Here is a 22,739-nt window from a genome sequence, read left to right as displayed (position 1 = left end):
TAGCTAATGACTAATATACAATGTTGTCTATTTATACGATAAAATCTGCATGAATTTATTATTATATTATGGTCATGCCTGTGTGTAATACAGAGGGCTGAATGTAAAGAAGAGGGTACCGCTTACCATTTATGTACATATGTCACTTGTTTCAGAGATATGAATGCAAACAAAATCCTTAACTATCCTTTATAATGGAAGTCAGCGGTGAAATTAAGCTGTTTGTCAACTTAAGAGATTCATCTGTTGGGCCTTGAATACATGTTTATTCATGATTCCAACATTCAAAGGAATGATGCCCAGGGGCAGAATATTACAGTTTTAATGGGCTTTTATATGGTTCTGGCAATGACACAATATTCAGCCTTACAAGGTGAAAAGCACCATTGCCTTCACACAGACTAAGTAATCAGGCTCTGGCCTACAGCCAAATCCTCTGTGCTTCAGACCTGGAGCAGCCCATTGACTGGGTTCCGAGAGCATTCCCAGTTTCCGCAAGGCAAATCCCAGCCACCGTCCAGCCCTGCCTCTGAATCTTGCTTCCTGCTGTTTGGTAATCTCCCACCCACTTTTTTACCCTAGTATCCCAAATGGTGATTGAAGAGGTGAGCGTTCTGCAGACCCAGCTGGAGATAGAGAAGTCCTGCAGAGAGAATGCAGAAGCTCTGGCAACAAAGGTGAGCCACTGCATTGCCAAAAAAAAAAAAAAAAAAAAAAAATCTATCCGATGATGTCATTGCACCTTTCCTGTTAAATCAGCCATCTTTTGTTCTCATGGTCACTTGTCCTCTTTCACACAGCCATTTTTATTGCCACTGTCCATGACATCATATTTTGTGTATCGGTTAAATCTTTGCATCTGAACTGTGTTTTGACATTTCAAACATTGAGATTCAAGATTTGAACATTGTGAACCTGGAGGAAAACATAAAATGTATCTTTCCTTATGTATTTTCTATGAATTTCTTATGTACAACTGGTGATTTTTTGGCTCATACAATAATACCATGCTATGTCAGTCATGTTAATCCTATCCAGAAAGACAGATGCCGAATATGAAAAGTCCCGATTTTTTAGGCTGCATCTTGGCTCCTTTAATCTCCAGTCCTCTTTACTAGAACTCCTTCAACTCGTAGCATTTGCTTTAATAATGTGTATGTTATTAAAGCAAATAAAGCTAGTAAAAGCTAGTTGCTTATGATTTTGAGTCTTATGATTTCCTTGACAGTCATTTCCAGTAGTTACTGTTGCTCTTGTAAGCACTAGTAAGTTCTTTGCTTTAAAAGCCGCTCCAGATAAAGGATTGTAATGGCTGTGCATTTGTTTACAGCTGAACTGTGAGAACAGGAAGCTGAAGTACCTGAGTCTGTCTTCTCGACCCTGTCTGGATGAGCTGCTTCCGAGTATCTCCGACTGCATTGCCCTGGAGGAAGAGACAGAGCCACAGGAACCCAGTCCAGACCCCTACACCCAGTACCAGCAGCAGGTCAAAGGTGTGATGGCTTTCATATAAGGGTTTTGGCAGCACTGTGGATTGATGGATAAGACATTAGTAACCATGTGATTATCAGTTTTAGTCCAGAGTGCAATGCTGCCATTTTTGCATGAAGCCAGTTTTCTGTGCATTTGGAAAGCTTTTCTGACAGTACACTAACATTAGCATTCATTTTGTGAATCGCTGAACATTAAATCACCCTTTCTTCCTTAATACACTTCCAAGTTAATATATTAGCTCTGTTGTCACTGATACAGCCAAGTGAGTTTCAGGCCCTTGATTTACTCTACATTTGTTGCTGCTTAGAAACCACAAGGCATGAGTGAGCAATTCTACCATGTGACAAACAAATGTGCGTAGTTTCTGCTCAGTGTTTTCTCTTAGAGAAAAAAAAAGATTTCTAGAAAGCGACTTCTCGTAAAAGAGAGTTCTCGTAAAGCATACTGTATTCAATTGGTCCCACTCCACCTCAGCAAACGAGGAGCATTCTGGTGCTAAATGGCAGCTTTGCATCACCCAAGAGGATGCTATGCATTAGTATCCATGAAAGATGCTGTACTAATGTAATTCCCGATTAGCTGATCTTGGGGGTTAACAACCAGCCGGTACATTTCACGGGACTTTAAATGAACTAAATGAAATTTCATCATAGGTACGTGTGAACTGTTTCCGGGCGGTGAAGGTGCATGTTGCGTACATGGCAGCGAGTAAGCGGGTGATGCGTAGGTCTCGGTGGAAGGTGCGAGCGGCGGGTGAGTCACCGTGTCCGGCTGCGCCTCTCTCCTCAGACCTGCAGGAGACGGTGAACTCCCTGCTGGAGGAGAAGAAGCAGTTCGCCTGCCAGCTGCAGGACCAGCGGAGACAGATCGAGGAGCTGAGCGCGCGCGTGAGTGTCGGCCCGTTTCTCCTCGTTTCAGCGGGAGAAGACCTGGAGGCGAGCAGCCAGTCAGGCTCGGTAGAGCCTGGGCTGGACGACCTCTTGGAACGTCTCTCCCTTCCCTTTCCTTATTTGTCTGTAATGGATGAGCAAGTTAACAGCCAAATGTTTTTTTTAAGAGGAGTAACTGATCTGACCCAACACTGAAGCCACTGTGCAAGACTGTTGTGTTGGACCGGAGCCCAGCTCAACAATCTTCTGTGGAACAGTGGCAGGCCGTTAAGATCTGGCCGCAGCTGGGAGCGATTTATCTCCCCTTTTCAGTTGCGGCCATCTCTTCATCTGTTCTCTGAAAAACTGGAGTGCTTAACTTGGTGGTGCATTGTGGGAATTTTCAGAGTGAAAAGGAACAGGCAGAGATGAAGGAGCTTTACAAAACCATTGATCAGCAAAGCAAGACCATCAAGAGATTCAACAGAGGTAGGTGAGAGAGGGAGGGAGTGGGGCTGGAAGGGTGGCATGGTCGCGGGAGGTTGTGTGGATGGGCACACAAACAGCCCAGTGCTGTTGGGAAGGCCCTGTTGCCAACACACCCATTTGCAGGAAATTGCAAGACTGTCAATAATACCACTATAAAATAATTCAAAGCAGCTGTATGCGCACTATACTTGCTTTGTTTAAAGAGTGCAGGTGAATTGGCCTCCTCTACTGAGGGTGCTGCTCAGTGGAGAAACAGAAGACTCAGCATTTGCAAATGTGACATTCGTCATTGTGCCCCCCCCTTCCCCCCTTGACCTAATGCTTCACTGGTCTCCTGCCGTCTCCACCACGCCCTGACTCATCGTTTTCCGAGCTGTTAGACGCGCTTACCAGGCATGGCCACCAAGCGCCTGACGCTGATGTCGCGTTCGTAGAGGCGTGAAAGGGCAGGATGAGGTGTCTGAGTGATGACCCATGTGAAGGGGCGCTGGCTCCACCTCCAGAGGATAGGGGGGTGGGGGGGTGTGGGGGATGGGGGGTTTGGCAGCAGGGTGCCAGACAGAAGAGCACACAAGTCCCATTAATCACACTTAGTAATTGGAAATACAGTCTGAAAATTTGCATGCTGTCTTTATTGTTGATGGTGAATAGGAGTATGGAAGTCTCCTGGTGTTGTAATTAGATGGGATAGGATGAACATAACATAACATAACATAATGACAAAAACAGGTCATTCAGCCCAGCAATGCTCGCCATTTTCCTAACATAATTGTACCTAGTGCTCTGATTACATACCTACATGCTAGATAATGATACAGTGTAGCCTGGGTTTGAAGACCCCCAGAGTTTCTGCCTCTACTACATGACCTGGCAGATTGGTCAGGTATCTGAGTGCAGGGAAATTAACCAGCTCCAAAAACGCTACATGCAGCATTACTAATTCGACATTAGTTATGAAGTTCAGAAGCAATGCTTGATTAAGTAAATTAAGTACATCTATTTGGCAGCAGTATTGTACAGTATGTAGGTTTTTAATTACTAAGTCACATGACTTACATGTTGTATTATCTCTGGTTGCGAGTCATGCTTAGTGCAATTTTTGAAATTCCTTATTATTGTAATGATGACACTTTTATTATTTTATCTGATAAAAAGTAATGTGATGCCATTATTGAAATAGCTTTAAGGCTGCCTTTGTTTCTTATTCACCGACAAATTAATTACTGTCAATAGGCATTTCCCTGCTACGGATACAATCAAGAAGGGTTCAAAGATTTCAAAGCTGATAATGATGTTCACAAGAACGCTTTGCAATTAAACCATTACTAGCAATCGTGTATTTATGACAGTCAACCTTTGTTAAGACAGTTTTTTTTTAGATTATATGACAATTGAATTATATTGTAATGAGTTCAGTTGTACTGGGATGAAATAATTCCTCGAGGGGAATGCAGTAGGAAATGAAATTGATATGAACCCCAGTGCCATTTCACCTGCTGTAAATAATGTCTTTGCAGAATGGGAATTTGATCCAGTTACTGAAATCATTGGTGGTAGTGCCCTGGACTTGCTCTGCAGATACTGTTTATCCATATTAGACAAACTGTTATTTGCAATCCCATTGACAGAAAGCTTTACTGTGACACATTTCTTCAAGTCGTTGGCCGTCAGAATGCTATATTAAAATTTTGAAGACTCAGGGCTGCCTATGTGAATGAATTTCATTGCCATATTGAACAAAGAGGCAATATCTTATACAGTGATGTCATAGGCAGCTTGCTTCAGCTGGTTTTTGCTGATGAATTGTGTGCACAGTAGTCAGAGACTGTTAACCCTTCCCCCCCCCGCAACACAAGAAATCAATTCATCAGCCCTCCCTGACTGATGAGGAGCTGTGAGGAGCATTTTGAGTCACGCCGTATTTAAGCAATAACTCTCAATGGTGAACATTAATGGCAGCTATCAGCTAGCTTAATCGGCTGTGGAAAATAAAGAACAGGGATGAAAAAACCAGCAGTCTGAGCTCACAGTCCTGCCCTTGGGAGTCCGAGGTCAAAGGCTCATCTTGATTATGCGTTGCTGAATTCGGGATCTTGCGCTTGTGCGTATGTGTGTGTGTCAGAGCAATATTCTGCAACAAATCCCATTGAAACGGTGATGTGCCAAATACAGCTTGAACACACAAACACACACACACAACATGGGCTGGAACATGAACCGGGTCCCGGTATGTGCACTGATGCATACGAGCTAAGCGCAGTCTGCGAATGCTGCATTTTAACTGGCGGACGATGATGTCATTCCCAGAGGGCCTTTGTGAGCCTGGATGCTGATTTCTATGGAAACGGAGTCCCTCCCCCCCACACACACACAGACACAGAGGCACTCCCTCCTTCTGCTCTTCCACTGCACTCGCCTCAATCAAATCTAATGAGAAAGCCAGGCTGTAGGAAGATCCCTGCAATCACACATCCGCTCCACAGGCACCCTCAGGGAGAAGGCAGCAGACTCCTCCACCAAAGACCTGATATCAGGGGATCTTGACTATTCATCACAGCCGCACAATATCAAACCCCCAATGCACGGCAGTGTTGCAGTAAGCAACATTTGAGAGCCTTCTGTACTGAAACAATTGAGTGGTGCTGTTTATGACAGCGATACTGAGAATATATCTAGCTGTCCTCTAAGTTGGCCTCATGTATGCACTGATGCTGTCACAGAGAGCTTACACTATTTCAGAGTAACTCCTTTGGGTCTAGCACTATCTCAGAGTAATTCCTCTGGGCCCAACACTACCTCATATTAACAACATCTTGCCTGACTCAGTTTAACTTCACGTTTTGTGTCACTACCATGCATGATTCTGTCTTACTCTTAACACCTAAATGCCTGACTGTATTTCAGTCTAAAATTAACTTCATTGTTCTTTCTCAGATCAAAAACCTCACATCCTGCATGCTTTCTTTTCCTGGCCAAATACCTCCCATTATCACTGAAATAATTCCAGTTATGGCTGATCTCTGTATATTTTTATGACCTAAGGATCAGGAAAGCACGTTAATTGTTTTTCTCTAAATCTGATTTTCTACATCTAATTAATATCAATGAAAGTCAACTGAGTTCCCAGTTTACCAAAGGTGGTTAAACAAAGGTGAATAAATAATGAAATGTTCTCATGGATATTAGCTCTGTTTAGAGTCAGGACAACTAGAGCTTCACTGCTGGTGAATCTTCACAAGCTCCTGATTCACAGGTGTAAGGGGGCGGAGACATGTTTGAGTGAATGTCAAGCACAGAGAACGTGATGTCACGTTACTCCTGAGAGTCCCTGGAGCCCGACCCCAGACGCTGACCCTTCCGCATGTGTCCGCAGTGTCGGTGATGGCGGCCCACGAGTACGAGGGACTGAGGGAGCAGCTGGACCTGGAGCAGAGCCTGAGGCAGAAAGCTGAGACCTACGCGCACGAGGTACGCGTGGAAAGGCCTGGCTGGACCGCCGTGGCAAAGCCGTGCGGCTGCACCGCCACCGCGGTGCTGCTGCTAGCCCTAGCGGCCGTGGTCCTCATAATCATTCTGATCGCCTTCATTGACGAGGCTCTGGACTTTATGTGAGGAATGTGAATGCTATCATGTAAATGCTAATTTAACATAATTGCTAATGAAGCGCATGTGTATTTATTCTATTAATGAATGGAGTATTAATGAATGTGTGTGCTCATAAATGGCAGACTAAGTTGACTCAGACCATTGGAGCAATCTCAGAAACACTAAAATTACAGTAATATTCCTTAATAGTTGTACGGATAATTTCTCATCTGTCAAATACAGATTAACAGAATATTCTGTGCTGTATTAAAATACATGACTCATATTAAAATACTCTGAAAAGTGCCCTGATATCTTTAATTAACCATTTTTTTCAGCACAATTCAAGTGTTGTGATGGGTGAATTCTCCCACATACAGACATTGCGAGTTAATTACTGTTCTCATTTTCATCTATTGTTTGTTATCAGTGGTATCTGCTCCAATTCAACACTTGTGTTTACTGACCTCAAATCCCCCTTAGGCTGAGAGCTAATTTCGGGTTTGAAGGGCAGCCGTGAATCTGTCGAGGACACAGACGGCCCAGTGCCTCAGTGGGGGTTAGTCTGTGAGAGACGTGGGGTGAGGGGGGGGGCGTGTCTTCGTGTCACTGGCAGGAAGTGGTGATGAGTGCCACGCCCCCCCCGTCCCTCCACAGATGCTGGTGAAACAGAAGGAGGCGAACCGGCAGAGCATGATCCTGCTGCAGAACGCCGACCCCAGCGTGCAGCTGCTCAAGGCCCTGGAGGACGTGGCCAACATCACCAAGACCTTGGAGCAGGAGCGACTGCAGCACCAGCAGAAGGTAGGATCCAGGAGGACCAGGGGTGGGAGGCCTGGGGCCTGAGACGGCCTCTCCCCCCATAATAACCAGGCCAGAACACCTCTTCCTGTAATGTGTCTTCATGCCGTCTTTGACAAAGCATGTTCTGGACCGATCGACCATAGAGTAAATAAGTAATGAATCTGAAATGGTCCATATTATTATATCTTCCACCCTCAACTGATCTGACATTGTAGGGAAATGAAACACAATTAACCTGATCAAGGTAATTAGTGAAACTTTTTTTTTTTTTTTACATTCAGCAAAGGTTTTGTGTCTAATATGGTTGGAGTTCTGATCGGAAATGCCAAAGTCAACCAATCAAACTGTGAGTATGTTGAGTTGGGTTTGGACTTGACCGGAGTGAATGGGATAGCTGTGAGGAGAAGCCAAACCATGTCATTTATATTTATCTACCCCTTCTGACACCAGACCATCAACCTTGCAACCTGTTCTCGGTAATAACAGCACACTGTTGTAAACTGCCACACAGTAGCGTTATGGGGAGACAACTGTCCTGCAATCCTAAGCGGGGAAGCCTCACCAGTCCTTTACAGCCAGCACCCTGAACGTTTCCCCATGGTGGTCCTCACGTTTCCCCATGGTGGCGCACACGTTAAGAGGCTGGAAGATTAAAGGTAACCGCTGACCTGCTCAAAGTGCAGCCTGGCCTGGATCAAAGCTGAAGGATGGTAGAGGATATCATGATGGATATGGCCCTCATTTGTTCAGACTGTACGTCAGCCGTTAAGTAGTCACAGGTGCAAACTGGCATTGTTCTGAACTGATTCTCAGAGATCCACCCACATGAAGGGTGTTTGAGAAAGATCAAAAAGACGAGCGAAACAAAATACTGCTTAATGACACTGGCTGTAGCTTTTTTGTGTATCCCTACAGGAGTGTCATAGTTGATGTAAAGATATTTTGCTGCCAGGCAGATTCATATTTTCAAGGTCTTTTCAAGGACAAGAGCATAAAAGGCCTATGCTGGCTTTGCAAATATAAGGTCAAAGGCAAATGCATGCACACACACACACACACACACACACTCTGTGTTCTGCACAGCATTTCGGTATATAACCAATCAGTTTTCTCTGCCTTTTAGTACCTTCAATGCTATATTGTGCTTCAGTGCCTCTAACTGCATAGCTGCGAAGCACCCTTTTGGTTCAAGGGCTGCACAGCAGACTCCTGCTCACTCCGGCTCCATCGCTGGTCTGTTCTTCCCACCCGCCAGACCCCACTCCTCACTAGCTCACATTCATCATCTGCCAAACAGCGCAGTCTGATCACAGCGTTCTGCTTCATGTGGCTGCGGTGTGCTGTGGGTGGGGGGTTTGGGAAAAGGGAGGGTGGGAGGGCGACACTGCTTCGTGAAGGCTTTGGCACAGCGGAGATGCCATGTGTGAAGTCAGATGATCAAAGCGCACGGCGGGAGGCGGGGTGGCGGGTGGGGGGGGCGTGTTACGCGGGAGCCATGTCGAAGGTCCCTGTGCTCTTCGCGGCTTATTTGGGGATTGGCAGAGAGACGACGGGTGAGCGGGCTCTGCTTGTGGGCGTTCGGAGCTGTTTGTGATGTGCAGGGCTCGGCAGCAAGCCTACGCCATCCAGACTTCATGAATATTCAGTAGGCTGCAGACAGCCTGGAGTAAACTCGCTTGACATTTTAATGTCTCCGGGCAGCCCATTAAAAGCGCAGTTAAAAGCTGGCTTTTCCCACTCCCTCTACAGTACTGAGCAGCTCTTAAAAACCACTGAAAATGCTGCCAGTCTGAATGCATATTTCTGTGATCTCAGAGAAGAAGTACCCTGTTTCATAGCAACTCACTACTCGCCTATGCGCGTTGGCGCACAGGACTCTCTTTGACGGAGCCGTTTCGCTCCTCAGGTGCAGAGCCTGGAGGCAGAGCTGGCGGAGTGCGCCCTCCGGAGGCAGCTGGAGGAGGTGCGCAAGCAGCTGGAGCTCCTGGAGGAGGAGAAGCGTGAGGTGGAGGGCCGGCTGCAGGAGGCTGAGGGGAATAACAGCAGCCTGGAGGGGCGAGGTGGGTCCCTGCTCTGTCCCACACATCTCAGACCTGCCATGCACCTGTCACATACCTGTCTTACACTTGCTACACACCCGGTAAACACCTATCAACACCTGTCACACACCTGCCACATGCCTGTCACATGTCCACACCTGATAGGAGTGGAACTTTAAAACAGAGTTATTTCAACCCCTTCTCTAAGCCAGGCCTTATTAAATTTGGCATGTCCTTGTAGTGTGTATTGCTCTAAATTATATCTGATACAAAATTCTGTTGCTTTCAGTATCACATACTGTGTGGTACGACAGTGCAATTGTTCCTAATGAGTGTATGTGAAAGGGGAGTGGTTAACTCTCCGTCGCATAAAGAACCTTGATTAACTAATTGGCCTACGTCTTCTGATGATGGCTGAGCAGTTTTTAGCCGGCATCTGTTATAAAACATACTAATACTCAGCCAAACGTGAATACACTGCAGCTTTAGCCTGAGTACCTAACTCCCCTGCTGTGGCGTCTCTCTCTTACGCAGTACAAGAGCTGCTGGCGGCGCAGAAGAGCACAGACGAGTCAGCAGGCCCAGCTCCTGGGACCGCCCCTCCCCCTGCTCCGCCGCCCCAGCCTCCTCCCCCGCCCCCTCCCCCTCCTCCCCCTCCCCCTCCTCCTCCCCCCTCACGCTGCAACCCCCTCAGGTAAAACTCTGCTGCCGGTAGCGCGCCCCCCCCCCCCCCCCCCCCCCCCCGCAGAGCACAAACAGATGCAGACTGGAGCAGAGAATGAAGTCAGGAATACAAACTGCACATAGCCTCCATTTGTCACCCGGACATGGTGCTGACTGAGCATGTTTTTACGAAGACGACTCGAAGTGAACTTGGAATTGTTCCTAAAATGTATGCTTTGGTTTCATTGGCCAGAATCCAGTTTTGAGAGAGCAGTTGGGTGTTATTATTATTGTTATTATTAATTATTAATTATAGTAAATGTCTGAATAATTACTTCTTTGTTTCTGTAGTTCCCTCATTGCAATAATGAGAAAAACCTCCAAAGGCACTAAGGGGCCTCTAAAGGCTGAGCAGGCCCCTGGTAAGTGTGTGATTATACTCCTCATGTATCAGCTTCTACTCAGATGACACTTAGGGTTGTTCTTCAAAAAAAGATCTGTGAATTACATTCCACACTTATTACATTACTCCTATGTATCTAATTTTACCTGGCCTAATAGAAGTCAGTAATATGGCCCTTATGGACAGTATATATATGTAAATATTCCGTGATATAATTGCTTGCTTTGAGTTCATTCTCCCAGCCTGTAAGACTAGCTTAATTTTCCATAGAACAAATGTGCCAAATACAAGTTCATGTCATGTTGGTGGATGTTGAGTGTGATACCTGTTTGTCTTGTAAAGATGGTGGAGGTGTGGATGATGTGAAAGTGAAGGCCGTTAATGAGATGATGGAGAGGATCAAGCATGGGGTGGTCCTGAGGCCCGTCAAGGGCCAAGACACCAAGGTGAGGTCTCTGCTATGGCACAACATCTTTCCCATACTGTTCTCACACTGTGAGAACTGTGTGCTTTTTGTTGAGTGCAGGTCAATAACCAGTCCTATGAGTATGCATTTATATAGTGCCTTCCATTGACCTCAAAGTGCTTTACACTGAAGCAGGAAGGGGTGTTAACCCCAGCTAATGTGTTATCTATATTGTAGCAACTAGCCCGATGATGCATGACAGCTATTTTGTTCCAGAACACTTCTCAGTGCCTTGAAATGGACTGTGTATAAAAAAAACACTGTAATTTCTACATGGTGAAACCAAAATGTATAAAATTACCACTTTCCTTAAAGCTGAGAATATGCATTTGAACCACATGTGAATTGTTTGAGTGCAAATCTAAAATTGTGTGAGTACAGAGCTAAATAAAAAACAAGTATTTGTCCCAAACGTATGTAGCTCACTGTACTGTATATACTGTAAAATCTTCATGTTATAATGGTAGTTCCTTTTCTTTTCCCTTAACATAATATCTCATTGACTGGTGACACTGAAGAGATTTGGCATAAAGGTGAGTGTTTTAAAGATCGCCTTAATTTACCTCTGCTGTTTAAAAAGTGTAAAAGGACAGAAGCAAACTGCTCACTGTTGCACTATTTGATGTCAGTGCTGCTGCTTTTAAAAGGCCATTTTGTAGAATTCTTTGTTTCCTGTAATTTTATTTGTAACTGACAGCATTTCCCCAGTACTCTCAACACTATGCCAGACATCACTGTTAGCATATTTAAAAATCTCTTTGCTTCACTTTTCACTTTGATGGTAAGACAGACTGTAGACTAAAATCAACTTACAATGATTTCCTGCTTAGTGTTTTTAGACTATTCCTTTTGGAAATGTGCTGCCAGCTTTCTGTTTTGGGCTGGGCTGTGCTCCATTGGGGGATGATTCAGGGCTTAAAGCAGTTTTCAGACAGACAACTTATATAAACGCAGTGCTTCGATTTGATTTAATGTTATTGATTGACTTTAAAGCACCATGACTACCCTCCCCCTCGAAGGGCCCGTAAAGAGTAAATCAATACAGTGACCTCAAGGCCGTATTCACGTTGAATGGATGCCAGCTCTGTGGCCGACTATAACGCTAAATTCTGGCCTGTATTACGCGCAAGGCTGAAGTATTTGAACTTAATTTTCTCTAATAACCAGATTGATGAATAATGCAAGGCTTGTGGCGTAGGTTTCTTCGGTATAAAATGAGGAGCGGTCCTGTGCTTGGACTATGATGTCTTCAGTATCTCCTGATAACAAAGGCTACTGGGTGTGATGTTGGAATAATCTCTGTTATTCTATGCTGCTAATTTTCAGGGGGCTAATGTTCCATCCTGAGCATGTGTATGTATGGCAGGTTTATATCGCAGAAGTAGGGGGCAAAGGCTGCCATGACTCCCACACCCATTTTATATTTTGCTGGCACTGCTGATCAAATTAGGTTCCATGCATCTGGAACTGTCACCGAGTAAGGTCACAGGGCCACAGAAGCTAAGCAAATCACTGCCGTTCTGCTCTGGCACTGGCTAATCATACATAAGTATTAGCATTTTCATTTTTTTTTTTTTTTTTTGAGGTGAGATGGGATGATTCACTTGTAATCCCTAGTGTATTGGAAATAAAAAAAGAGCTCCTAATGCACTTCTCTTTTGTCACAACAGCACCCTCCAGTGGTTGAAGAGAAACCTCTTCAGAAACCTCAGGAGAGCGCAATGGAGGAACTGAAGGGCATTCTGGTATTCTCTTGTTCTGGTTGTCATGCCATAAAAGCATATACACGAAGGAGCCTATATTGTCTACTTTAATGTGTTGTGGTGTTATCAGCTTCTGTAGTAAATTACATTTAATCTGAGATTCCGTGAGTATAGCAATCAGAAGACAAGTCTATTATGTTCCTGAACATTTTTTGATTTGACAACTCATGGGAGAATGACAGAAGCTGTTTTATATTATTTTAATTTTTATTGTTGAAAAACATAAGTAGTTCATGCAAACAAACATTTTCAAAACAAACCTCAAGCTGAGAAAAGGGTGAGATTTATGCCGAAACTCTCCAACCATGCAGTCATCAGGAACTTGAGCGTTTAAAGCAGGCCGGCTTTCAGTTGAGCATATTGTAACTACCTCAGCCCCTTGATGCTTATCAACGACTTCATGTTTGAAATCTCAGGAGACGGTGAAGAAGAGTCCCAGTCGGGGGTTCCCTGAGGCACTGCCAGGGAAGAAGGACAGTGAACTGGAAGTGATTCTGAGGAGGCGGCGTAAACAGGCCTGTGACCCCGGTTCAGGAGGTACTGCCACTCAACACCCCCTCCCACAACATCAGCAAGCTTATTCAAAACTTTTCCAGTTTTGCTTCATTGATCTTAGTTCTTAGAATGAGACTGTAACTTGTTGATTTAGGTCCTAGAGCTTATACATACAATATGCACCATATACATACAACGTATAGAGTTAAGGGCATGCTCAGTAGTTCAAAATAAAATTCTCTCCAACTTCAGAAGAACATAGTTCTTAAAATATGTATCATTAAAAATTTCCACAACACCATAGGTTTCTGCATTTTGTCTAATTAGGCACACATATTTCAAAATGTCCCCATTATTTAAAATGCTCGTGACTTAATTCCATTGGAATGCATGTAGCCTCCTACAGAGTGCACGTGCACACTGCCTCTCTATTGTTCCGCAGATGAGAGGGATGGTCAGATCAGTAAGTTTTCTTCATCGGAGAGCCTGAATGCCCGGAACAGCTTCGACTCTGGCAAGGAGCCGGGCGGCTCCAGACACAGCTCCGACTCGGGCAAAGAGCCAGACGGGCCCAGAAGCTTCGGAAGCCCCGGCAGGGACCCGGCCGTGCTCAGGCGCGGTTCAGACTCTGGAAGAGAGCCGGTCGTCGTGATGAGGCGCAACTCTGACAGAGAGCCCAGGGGGTCCTGGCAGGGGGGCAGCGCTCGCAGTTCCGTGTCCGAGAAAGGGGCCTGTGAGGTGGTCATCAACGGCTGCTGCGATGGGTAAAGCTGACTATTTGGTGGTTTTAACAGTTAGAGGTGTTACATGTTTCTGTGTGAGAATTTACCAGTTAATTACCTCATAAAGTATTTACCACCTGATAATGCTTTTACTGTATAGTTCCAATACCAGTGTACCGTAGCTGAGATCCAAAGAAAATGGTCTCCACTTAGTTTTATCTTGGCACATTGAAACTACTTTGACTGACGTGCATATGGGGAATGCGCATTCACTCTTTGTTTCTTACAGCGAGGAGGAGAAGCAGAAATCAGCGAAGTGCACACGCTCAAATGGAATCAACCACACCGTGCTGCAGCAAGACAAGCACACCACCCTCACAACAGGGTCGCCAACAGGCCCCAACCCCCTGAATGGCAGCAATGACGCGGAGTGTTAACGGCAGTCCTGGGAGTAGTCACAAGGGGGCAGCAGAGATGCGCAGTGCAGGATAGGGCGGAAACGGCTGCACAATTTGCACAGTATCTTAATTTGTTTTGTAATTTTAGACACCTGACTTGAACAAGTTTTGTTTTGTTTTCTTTCTAGGTTTGAATGCTCAGACCATCTACTGGTGTGGGTTTCTGTCTGATTAAGTGCATCATTGGCTTGTTTTAATACAATATGATAGTTTTGTGTTTCTCTCTTTAGTGAAAGGACTTTAGAAAATATGAACAGCTCATTCTTTACAAATATACTTATTCGCACTATGTATGCAACAGTTCCTGAAAATTTGATTATTATTATTATTATTATTATTATTATTATTATATGAAACACTCAAATATTTGAAATGGCCTTGAGTTCTGATTTTATACTATATAATGTATTAATGCCTTCATGATGATCCTGAAATTTCTCAAAAATGTAATTGCTTTTTCTCCAAACTTACCAAAAAACAACAATAATCATTAACTGAAAAGCTATAAATAATAGCAAACAAATCACACTTTAAGCAGGTCAAAAGTTGGACTCTTATTAAATCAAGTGTTAAGTATTGCGCATTCAAGCACTATTTGCATTTAAGGTGGAAGACTCCAGTATTTCAGTTAAGTGAACATGCCGGTGTGTTGTGCTTGTTGTGTCAACAGATGTGGTGATGCAAATGAAAGCTATGCAGGTGTTTGGTTATTCTTGGACTTCCTTAAGGAAATTAAGTGCTAGTATACTCAGCCTACCTCCAAATAGACACATCCACCTCTTAACTATCGTAAATTGTATGAAATCAACAACTGTAAAAGGGTGACAGCTTGAGTGGAGATTGCAACAGCTGAAAATGTCTTCCACATCCTACTTCTGAGGTGCTTGCACTGCGGTGGTCACTTTATATACGCTAAGGGGCTTGAGTATTTGATGAGTTATCACTCGCAGGAAGGTGCTACTACCAGTACATCTCGGCTCATTGTCATCGTCATTTTGGGAATACCTGGAAGGTTTTCAAAGCCAGGGAGCTAGGGTTACATCCAGTCCCCTTTGGGGGTCTTGGATTGATTATTCCACACTGAAATCCTGGTTCTAGTTTGCTGCAGTTGAGCGGATAGTGTAAAACCACGGTACTTTGATACATGAGTGTGTAGTTTTACTACGTGACCGATTTCCCTCTATGCCTCTGGGCTTGTGGATCAAAGAAAGGCTGTTTGACAGAAAAAAAGGTTGTTTGATCTCTTATTCCATTTTTGTACCAAACACTAAAGAAGCCATTTGCATACTGTGGAGTCAAATGTACTTGCTTATGCCATTCTGATCTGTGGACAGACTGAGTCATACATGTATCATGTTCTTGCTTACTGTAGATCTGCCTTATAGTTACTGCTGCAAAAGTTATTTGGACACTGAGTACAATGGATTGTCACATCAGGTCAGCACTTCAGCATAATAATACTTCATAATGCTTCCTTTAAACATTTTCAGAATGAATACCCTCTTTTTACAAAGCTGTAAGGCTCCATCATAATTGCAAGATGTGGCAGGACTCACAATGAATGATTGCGCTTTTATCTCCCCCAACAGCCACACACTTTGCTAACACCGCTTCAAGTCCACATTTTTTGTTGCCCTCTGATAATTCAGTATGAGCACTGTAAAGTAACAATCTGTATGTGTGAATTTACTTGTTCCTTGGCTATGTGTGTATGTCTGAGATGTGAAATTAATATGACATCATCACAAACTTGAGTTTATAAACATTTTCATGGCTCTAGTATTCATGAAACATTCTTTTTTTAAATTGGAGGTAATAAAAATTGGCCATTTAAAGTATTGTTATCTCCTGTCATATTTTGTTGCCTAGCTACCACACTTGTGTGTCTGAAGTTGACTGATTTGCAACATAAAAGCATTTGCTATTTAGCTTGCCATACATAAAGTTTAGGCAACAACAGAGCTTATGCAAAGTCATCAGTCATCAACTGGCACTGGTACTTAATCCATAAACCTACAGCATAAACTTAATAACATAGTAGGTAATAACATGTACTAATGTGGCATGGCAGGTTGTGAAATGTTCTAAAAATGAAAACAAACAGTTGTGTATCTTTGTATTATTTAACTTTTCTAACGCAGCTGGTAACAGGCATTGCAACCAGCCATTGTGGTTCATAGTAAAAGTTATCGTTCCATACTAGAGAATTAATGAGTAAACAACATACAATGATATAAATAAGCTCATTATGGATGTTTTGTCATAGCTAAACAGATTATTTAGAAATAAATTAACACATATCTCTGATATAGATAAGGTTGGATGTCGAGAAATCTGTAAAGACCCTCCCACTGCGCCATTGCACTGAATGTACAATTGCAGAAACTTACACATGCTGGAATCCTTATGGTGCAATCATTCACTTGGTGTAGCCTACATTGTGTTCTTGTAAGCAGACAAATGTTGTCACAAAACTTAAATATGACTGTTCAGTGGCCATGAATAAAAAACGAAATGGGATGGGTTGTTTTCCAATGTTTGTTTGCTTGCTTAGTTTAGTCCTTGGTTTGAATCCTGGCCAGGGCCTTTCTGTGTGGAATTTGTTTTCTCCTCGTTTCTGCGTGGGTTTCCTTCCACAGTCCAAAGACATTCAGGATAAGCTAATTAGAGAGTAAATTGGACGTAGGTATGAGTGTGTGAGCAAGTGGTGTGTATGCCCTGTGATGGATTGGCGACCTGTCCATGCTGTATTCCTGCCTCTCTCCCAATGCATGATGGGATAGGCTCCAACCCCCTTGCAACCGATGCTTGCAACCCCTCAAGAAGCAGGACTTCTTTTGTTTACTCAATGCAATTATCCTGCTAACTGAGTAATCCTGCTTTGTAATACAGCCCCCTGGAATAAACAGGTTAAATAATGGATGGATGGCTGTTTGCTTAGTTTGTCTAAAACTTAATATGTGAGGCATTGTTGATTACAGTATACATAAACTAATGAATTATAAAGAAAATAATTGCACAATTTGTGCTACCATCGTTCACTCAACAGTGTCAACGCAAGTACTTAATAAGAGGAGTAACAAATGAGAAACAAGTATAAAATGTTCAGTGATTCTGGAGTGCAATTTGTTCCTAGTTTTAATTGTAATTAGTGTCACATTGGCACAATTGGATTACGATGTCAGTATATTGCGTATTTTGCGTAGAGTAGATCGATTTACGTAATGTTTTTTACCGTCTTATTGGTCATGAAGACAATTTACCGATTTTGTGGTTATAAAATATGTGATTTCAATATGCTTACTCAGACCTGAGCATCTTGCTTCGACACTTTGTACGCTTAAACGGAGTGTCAATAAAGTTTACAAAGAGTGAATGGAATGAACCATTTAGTAGTTCAGGGGTTGTTGTGTAGTTTCAGCATTGAATTAGGCACCACATACAAAATACAAACTGAATTTATAATTGTTTATTATTGAATTTATTTTTTTGTATCTCAGACCATAACCGGCTGCCCCTTTCATAAAACCGTGTGCATTCTGCCTGATTTGTTTCGAATATGGCCTCCCCCACACACATCCATAAGTATTAAATCCTATCGCAAACATGGCGTCGCAGTACTATCTGGAAATGCAAGAGAATTTCAAAAATAACAACAAAAGTCGTGAATTCCCTGCTCACAGCGCCAAGGTGCATTCGGTTGCTTGGAGTTGTGATGGCAGGCGGCTGGCATCTGGATCATTTGACAAAACGGCAAGCGTATTCGTACTGGAGAAAGATCGCTTGGTAAGTGAAGCGTTTCTACGAAGTGATGATGAATGAAGACGTGCGCCTGGCGGCCCATGTGAAAACAGTATGACTTCCAACGATGCGCGTTTCAGAATTAGTTTAGTAACCAGCTTTACATAGCTGGCTACCATACGTGGAGCAACATATCAAACGTGTACATATCAGTTGTCTGAGATTAATATCGTGGTTAAAATAATTAGCAGTGTTTCCAGTGAACGATCTATATGTCTAGCTCAAAGTGTATGCACATATGCATTTGTTACAGTTAACTTGATCTAGCTGCATCTGTTCGCTTCGTGTTACTTGTAATTTCAGGTGAAAGAAAACAACTACCGGGGTCATGGCGACAGTGTTGATCAGTTATGTTGGCATCCCACAAATCCAGACCTCTTTGTTACTGCATCGGGGGATAAGACCATCCGCATCTGGGATGTTCGGACCACGAAGTGCATTGCTACTGTGAACACGAAAGGTTTTCTTGCACCCGCTCTTTTGTCAAATATTTTAGCTAACGTTAGCTGATGAAACGGACACGCAATTCATTCAGAATGCTGCGGCTCGTCTGGTCTTCAACCTCCCCAGACACTCTCACGTCACTCCCCTGCTCACTACCCTCCACTGGCTGCCTGTTATAGCTCGCATCAAATTTAAAACATTGGTCCTAGCATACCAGGCAGTCAAGGGATCAGCCCCAGCATACCTCCACAAGATATTCAAACCCTACATGCCAGCTAGATCCCTCCGTTCTGCTACCTCAGGACGCCTAGCACCTCCCCCTCTTCGCACCTGCACTTCCAGAACACGTCTCCTGTCTGTTCTGGCCCCACGATGGTGGAATGACCTCCCTGTGGAGGTCAGAACAGCTGAGACACTGACCCATTTCAAACGACGACTGAAGACTCACCTCTTCAGGCTGCACCTCTCCCCATCCCTCCCTGCCCCCTGTAAATGACTGTAAGCTTAGGGTTGTAACTAGGCAGCTGTTTTGTAGGTGACTTAGGTACATTAACTGTCTTAACTACTGCTTGTATTTTTTCCATAGACTGCGTTGTTGCCGTTCTCGTTGTTAGTGTTAATCAATTTAACCTTCAGGGTCCAAGTTGAACTATGCGGTTGTTCCCTGCACTTGGACCGGTACTTCTCTCTAGGGCAGTGGTGTCAAACTCATTGCCATGGAGGGCCGTGTGTATGCAGGTTTTCATTCCAACCAATTAATGCTGCCTTAATTGAGTCCAATTACTCATTCAGCCATATGCGTTTAACTGCATTGAAGCACAGAATATAAGAAAATTTTTATTTAGACAATGCGGGTCACCATAGACGTCGGGTCACCATTGTGCACAAACCTGCATCCCTAATTCAGCAAATAATTTAACTAATTATATAATCAAGATCTGAGGCTGGAATGAAAACCTGCATACACACGGCCCTCCATGGCAACGAGTTTGACACCACTGCTCTAGGGGTTTCGTCATACTTGTTCCTGGTTATGGTTATACACTTTGTTGTACGTCGCTCTGCATAAGAGCGTCTGCCAAATGCCTGTAATGTAATGTAATGTAATGCAATTGCTCATGGTTTAATTAGGTGTTAAGTGACGTATGGACATAGCCGTTATAAAAAATTATTTTAAAAGTATTGTTATGTACAGAAGTACACAAAGTGTAATTATTTGGGATTCAATTCCCTAGTAATACCGACTTTGGGACACTTGTGTATAAGATAATCATTGCGCTAGGTCTAGGTCAGGATCGGGACATTGTTTTTTTTTTTTTTTTGAATTTTTTTTTAAAGACTCTGTTTTGATCATAGGGGAAAACATAAACATATGCTGGAGCCCTGACGGACAGACTATCGCTGTTGGAAACAAAGATGACGTGGTTACTTTCATCGATGCCAAAACGCACCGGTCACGAGCGGAGGAGCAGTTCAAGTTTGAGGTGAACGAGATCTCTTGGAACAACGACAACGATATGTTCTTCTTGACGAATGGAAACGGCTGCATCAATATTCTCAGGTACTAGCAGGAGACTTTACGATACATTATTAAAACGCACCGCTTGGAATCTTAAAGCAGTTTGCATTTCTCTATAGTGAGCTGATGATTGAAAGGCCTGATTTTTGTGTGTTCAAAACCTGACCTTCATATTAATTTGGTGTTGGAGGTACAACGCTGATAACTTGTAGTTTTCTATTTGGTTTGGTATATGGTTGTATTGTCCAGATTGTATTTAAAATAAGATGACCTAATACAGGGCTGGCCAACCCTGTTCTTGAAGATCTACCTTTTTGTAGGTTTTCATCCCTAATTTGGCACACGTGATTCTACATGACCAGGAAAACCTACATGACAGTCCACAAACAGGGTTGGCTGGCCCTGACCTATAATTAATTTTTAATGAATATCATAGTGTGGCTGTGTCTGCATATTTTCCACCAAGTTAAACAATGGAAATAACACCCGTTTTCTCTTAAGTTACCCAGAATTGAAGCCCATACAGTCTATCAATGCCCACCCGTCCAACTGCATCTGCATCAAGTTTGACCCCACAGGAAAGTACTTTGCCACAGGCAGTGCAGATGCTCTGGTCAGTCTCTGGGATGTGGAAGAACTTGTGTGTGTGCGCTGTTTCTCCAGGTGAGGGCGCACTTGCTCCAAATCTACTGTTAGGATTGCCTCTGGAGTTTATATAAATTAAGTGTTCTCCTAGATTATACTCTAAGCGTACCGTGTTAATTTTTTTGATAATAATAATAATGGATTACATTTTTATAGTGCTTTTCATAATCTTCTGTCTTGGTTGCAACTGAGGTCAGAACCTGAGGTGTTGGTCTAGAGCTGACATTACTAGTTCTCATTCAGCTGGAGGTAACCGAAAAGCACCTCTTTAAAGTGAGCTTACTCTAATTCTGCTGTGTGAAAGGAGAGTAACATGTGACAGTTGAGTCTTTATGAGCTTCAGCATTTCCCTTTGAATATTGACCAGGTTGGACTGGCCGGTGCGGACTCTGAGCTTCAGTCACGATGGCAAAATGCTGGCATCTGCATCTGAGGATCACTTCATTGACATTGCCGAGGTTGAGACTGGTATGCTGCATGTTTTTGAGGCATCAGTTTTATTTTGCTCACAGGTCTGCTTGTCTGCAGCTGTGAAGTGGTGCTCATTGAATCAGGTGTTGAACATTTTCAGACTAAACAACACATTTTTAGTTTTAGGCATGGCTTAATGTTGTAGTGAGATTTTGACTTAACTGTAAAAATAGAAACTGTATAAAAAGGTTCCTCAAGAAAAGCAAATTCATGTCTGTTCCTTGTGATTTGGGCAACGTGAATGAGAGAGCAAAATGAGAGTCACTGATTTGTCTTTGTTTTTCTTCTGTGACTTGTGAAGGAGAGAAGTTGTGGGAGGTGCAGTGCGAGTCTCCCACTTTCACCGTGGCCTGGCATCCCAAAAGACCCTTGCTGGCATACGCCTGTGATGACAAGGATGGGAAGTATGACAGCAACCGGGAAGCAGGCACCGTCAAGTTGTTTGGATTGCCCAATGATTCCTGAGGGGCGTGGTCTGTACACTTGTGTGCCATCAGCATTACAGTACTGCTTTTATTTGGTTAATCAGGAATTGTTTTGGCCTTGAAACCTTGTGATTGGTGCCAGTGCAGATCTTGCTGTTCCGTTAGCCAGTTTCCAACACACAAGCAGGGATGGATGGAAACTGAACATCTCTGTGTTCTCGTGTTTAAACTTGCAGATGGCATGGCATTACTGTTTGCCGAGGTTATAAAAATAGCCTTCTTTTGATGCATATATGGCCATGGCTTCCCGGTGTGTTTACTCCCCTTTAATGTATTGGTATATTTGCTGAGAAACCATCATATTTTTTTATTAAGGTAATTTCTGTGCCTGAAGGCTTGGCTGTTTTTTATTTTCTCCCAAATGGATTGTACTCATAAATATGAATCTGAAACCTATTTTGGAACATGCAGAAAACGCTTTTGCTGATTTTAAAAGGAACGGGTTTACCACACCCTCGAACAGTTAAAAAAAAAAAAAAAAAAAAAAAAAAAAAAGTTTAGTGTGTACACTAAATTTGCAGTTGTTGTTTTTGTACAAAAATGGGGACCAACCAAGAATTGCTAAGAATTACCAAGAATGGATGCCATTGTTTGGTGTTACAATTTTAATTCAAGGCGTAGCAGCATCTTGTACACTGACAGACGGGGCAATTTCTGCAGATAGGCAGCAACGTTTCACTTTCTCATTGGAACCAGCAGGGGGCCTCATCACCCTGTGATGGCACATTAGGAAATATTTAAACGCCACTGTAGCTTTACTTTTGAAAGCAAAATGTCATGAAATGCTTTTTTGTACCGTAAATTTTGTCCTCAGAAGGTGGAATTTGTTATACCATTAAAAATACTGAATGTGAAATGGCAGGCTGTTTGTTTATTTCTGCGTGGTCTGACTGAGTTTTTAGGGATGTGTTTTACTCTTTCCCCTCCACTAAACCTCAGAGCTGTTTTGCTTGGTTTAATATGTATGTCTCAACAGCAGGAATACCAAGTGTGTCCTGTCAAAGAGTTGAGATTTCTATTGAAATGTATGTGCATATAAAACATGCATATTATGCACATACATGCATATAAAATAAAGATGTGGACAGTGTTTGAAGCATATATAAAGACCACTACATTTTATA

The 22,739-nt window shown here is 43.2% G+C and overlaps 2 protein-coding genes across 2 annotated transcripts in view; both read left to right on the top strand.

Moving 5' to 3' along the window:
• shtn3 (shootin 3) overlaps window positions 1-14,918 on the top strand; it is a 28,820-nt gene extending 13,902 nt beyond the window's left edge. The window contains exons 3-17 of the mRNA XM_035407645.1: window positions 583-677; window positions 1,331-1,493; window positions 2,284-2,381; window positions 2,771-2,852; window positions 6,226-6,320; window positions 7,095-7,241; window positions 9,148-9,301; window positions 9,815-9,974; window positions 10,295-10,365; window positions 10,689-10,792; window positions 11,331-11,345; window positions 12,483-12,557; window positions 12,992-13,112; window positions 13,513-13,834; window positions 14,082-14,918. Of these exons, the coding sequence (XP_035263536.1) occupies window positions 583-677; window positions 1,331-1,493; window positions 2,284-2,381; window positions 2,771-2,852; window positions 6,226-6,320; window positions 7,095-7,241; window positions 9,148-9,301; window positions 9,815-9,974; window positions 10,295-10,365; window positions 10,689-10,792; window positions 11,331-11,345; window positions 12,483-12,557; window positions 12,992-13,112; window positions 13,513-13,834; window positions 14,082-14,229 (1,850 nt within the window). The 3' untranslated portion in view covers window positions 14,230-14,918. The remainder of the gene's footprint in view (window positions 1-582; window positions 678-1,330; window positions 1,494-2,283; window positions 2,382-2,770; window positions 2,853-6,225; window positions 6,321-7,094; window positions 7,242-9,147; window positions 9,302-9,814; window positions 9,975-10,294; window positions 10,366-10,688; window positions 10,793-11,330; window positions 11,346-12,482; window positions 12,558-12,991; window positions 13,113-13,512; window positions 13,835-14,081) is intronic.
• A 2,910-nt stretch (window positions 14,919-17,828) lies between these two features.
• thoc3 (THO complex 3) lies at window positions 17,829-22,471 on the top strand. Its single transcript, XM_035407779.1, has 6 exons — window positions 17,829-18,036; window positions 18,355-18,511; window positions 19,852-20,056; window positions 20,516-20,677; window positions 21,027-21,127; window positions 21,432-22,471. The coding sequence occupies exons 1-6, from the start codon at window positions 17,857-17,859 to the stop codon at window positions 21,593-21,595; spliced, it is 969 nt and encodes a 322-aa protein (XP_035263670.1). The 5' UTR covers window positions 17,829-17,856; the 3' UTR covers window positions 21,596-22,471.
• The last annotated feature ends 268 nt before the right edge of the window (window positions 22,472-22,739 follow it).

The sequence above is a fragment of the Anguilla anguilla genome, chromosome 3 (assembly GCF_013347855.1).
Source record: "Anguilla anguilla isolate fAngAng1 chromosome 3, fAngAng1.pri, whole genome shotgun sequence".
In the NCBI taxonomy this organism is placed as follows: Eukaryota; Metazoa; Chordata; class Actinopteri; order Anguilliformes; family Anguillidae; genus Anguilla; species Anguilla anguilla.
This window is presented reverse-complemented; position numbering and strand designations above follow the sequence as displayed.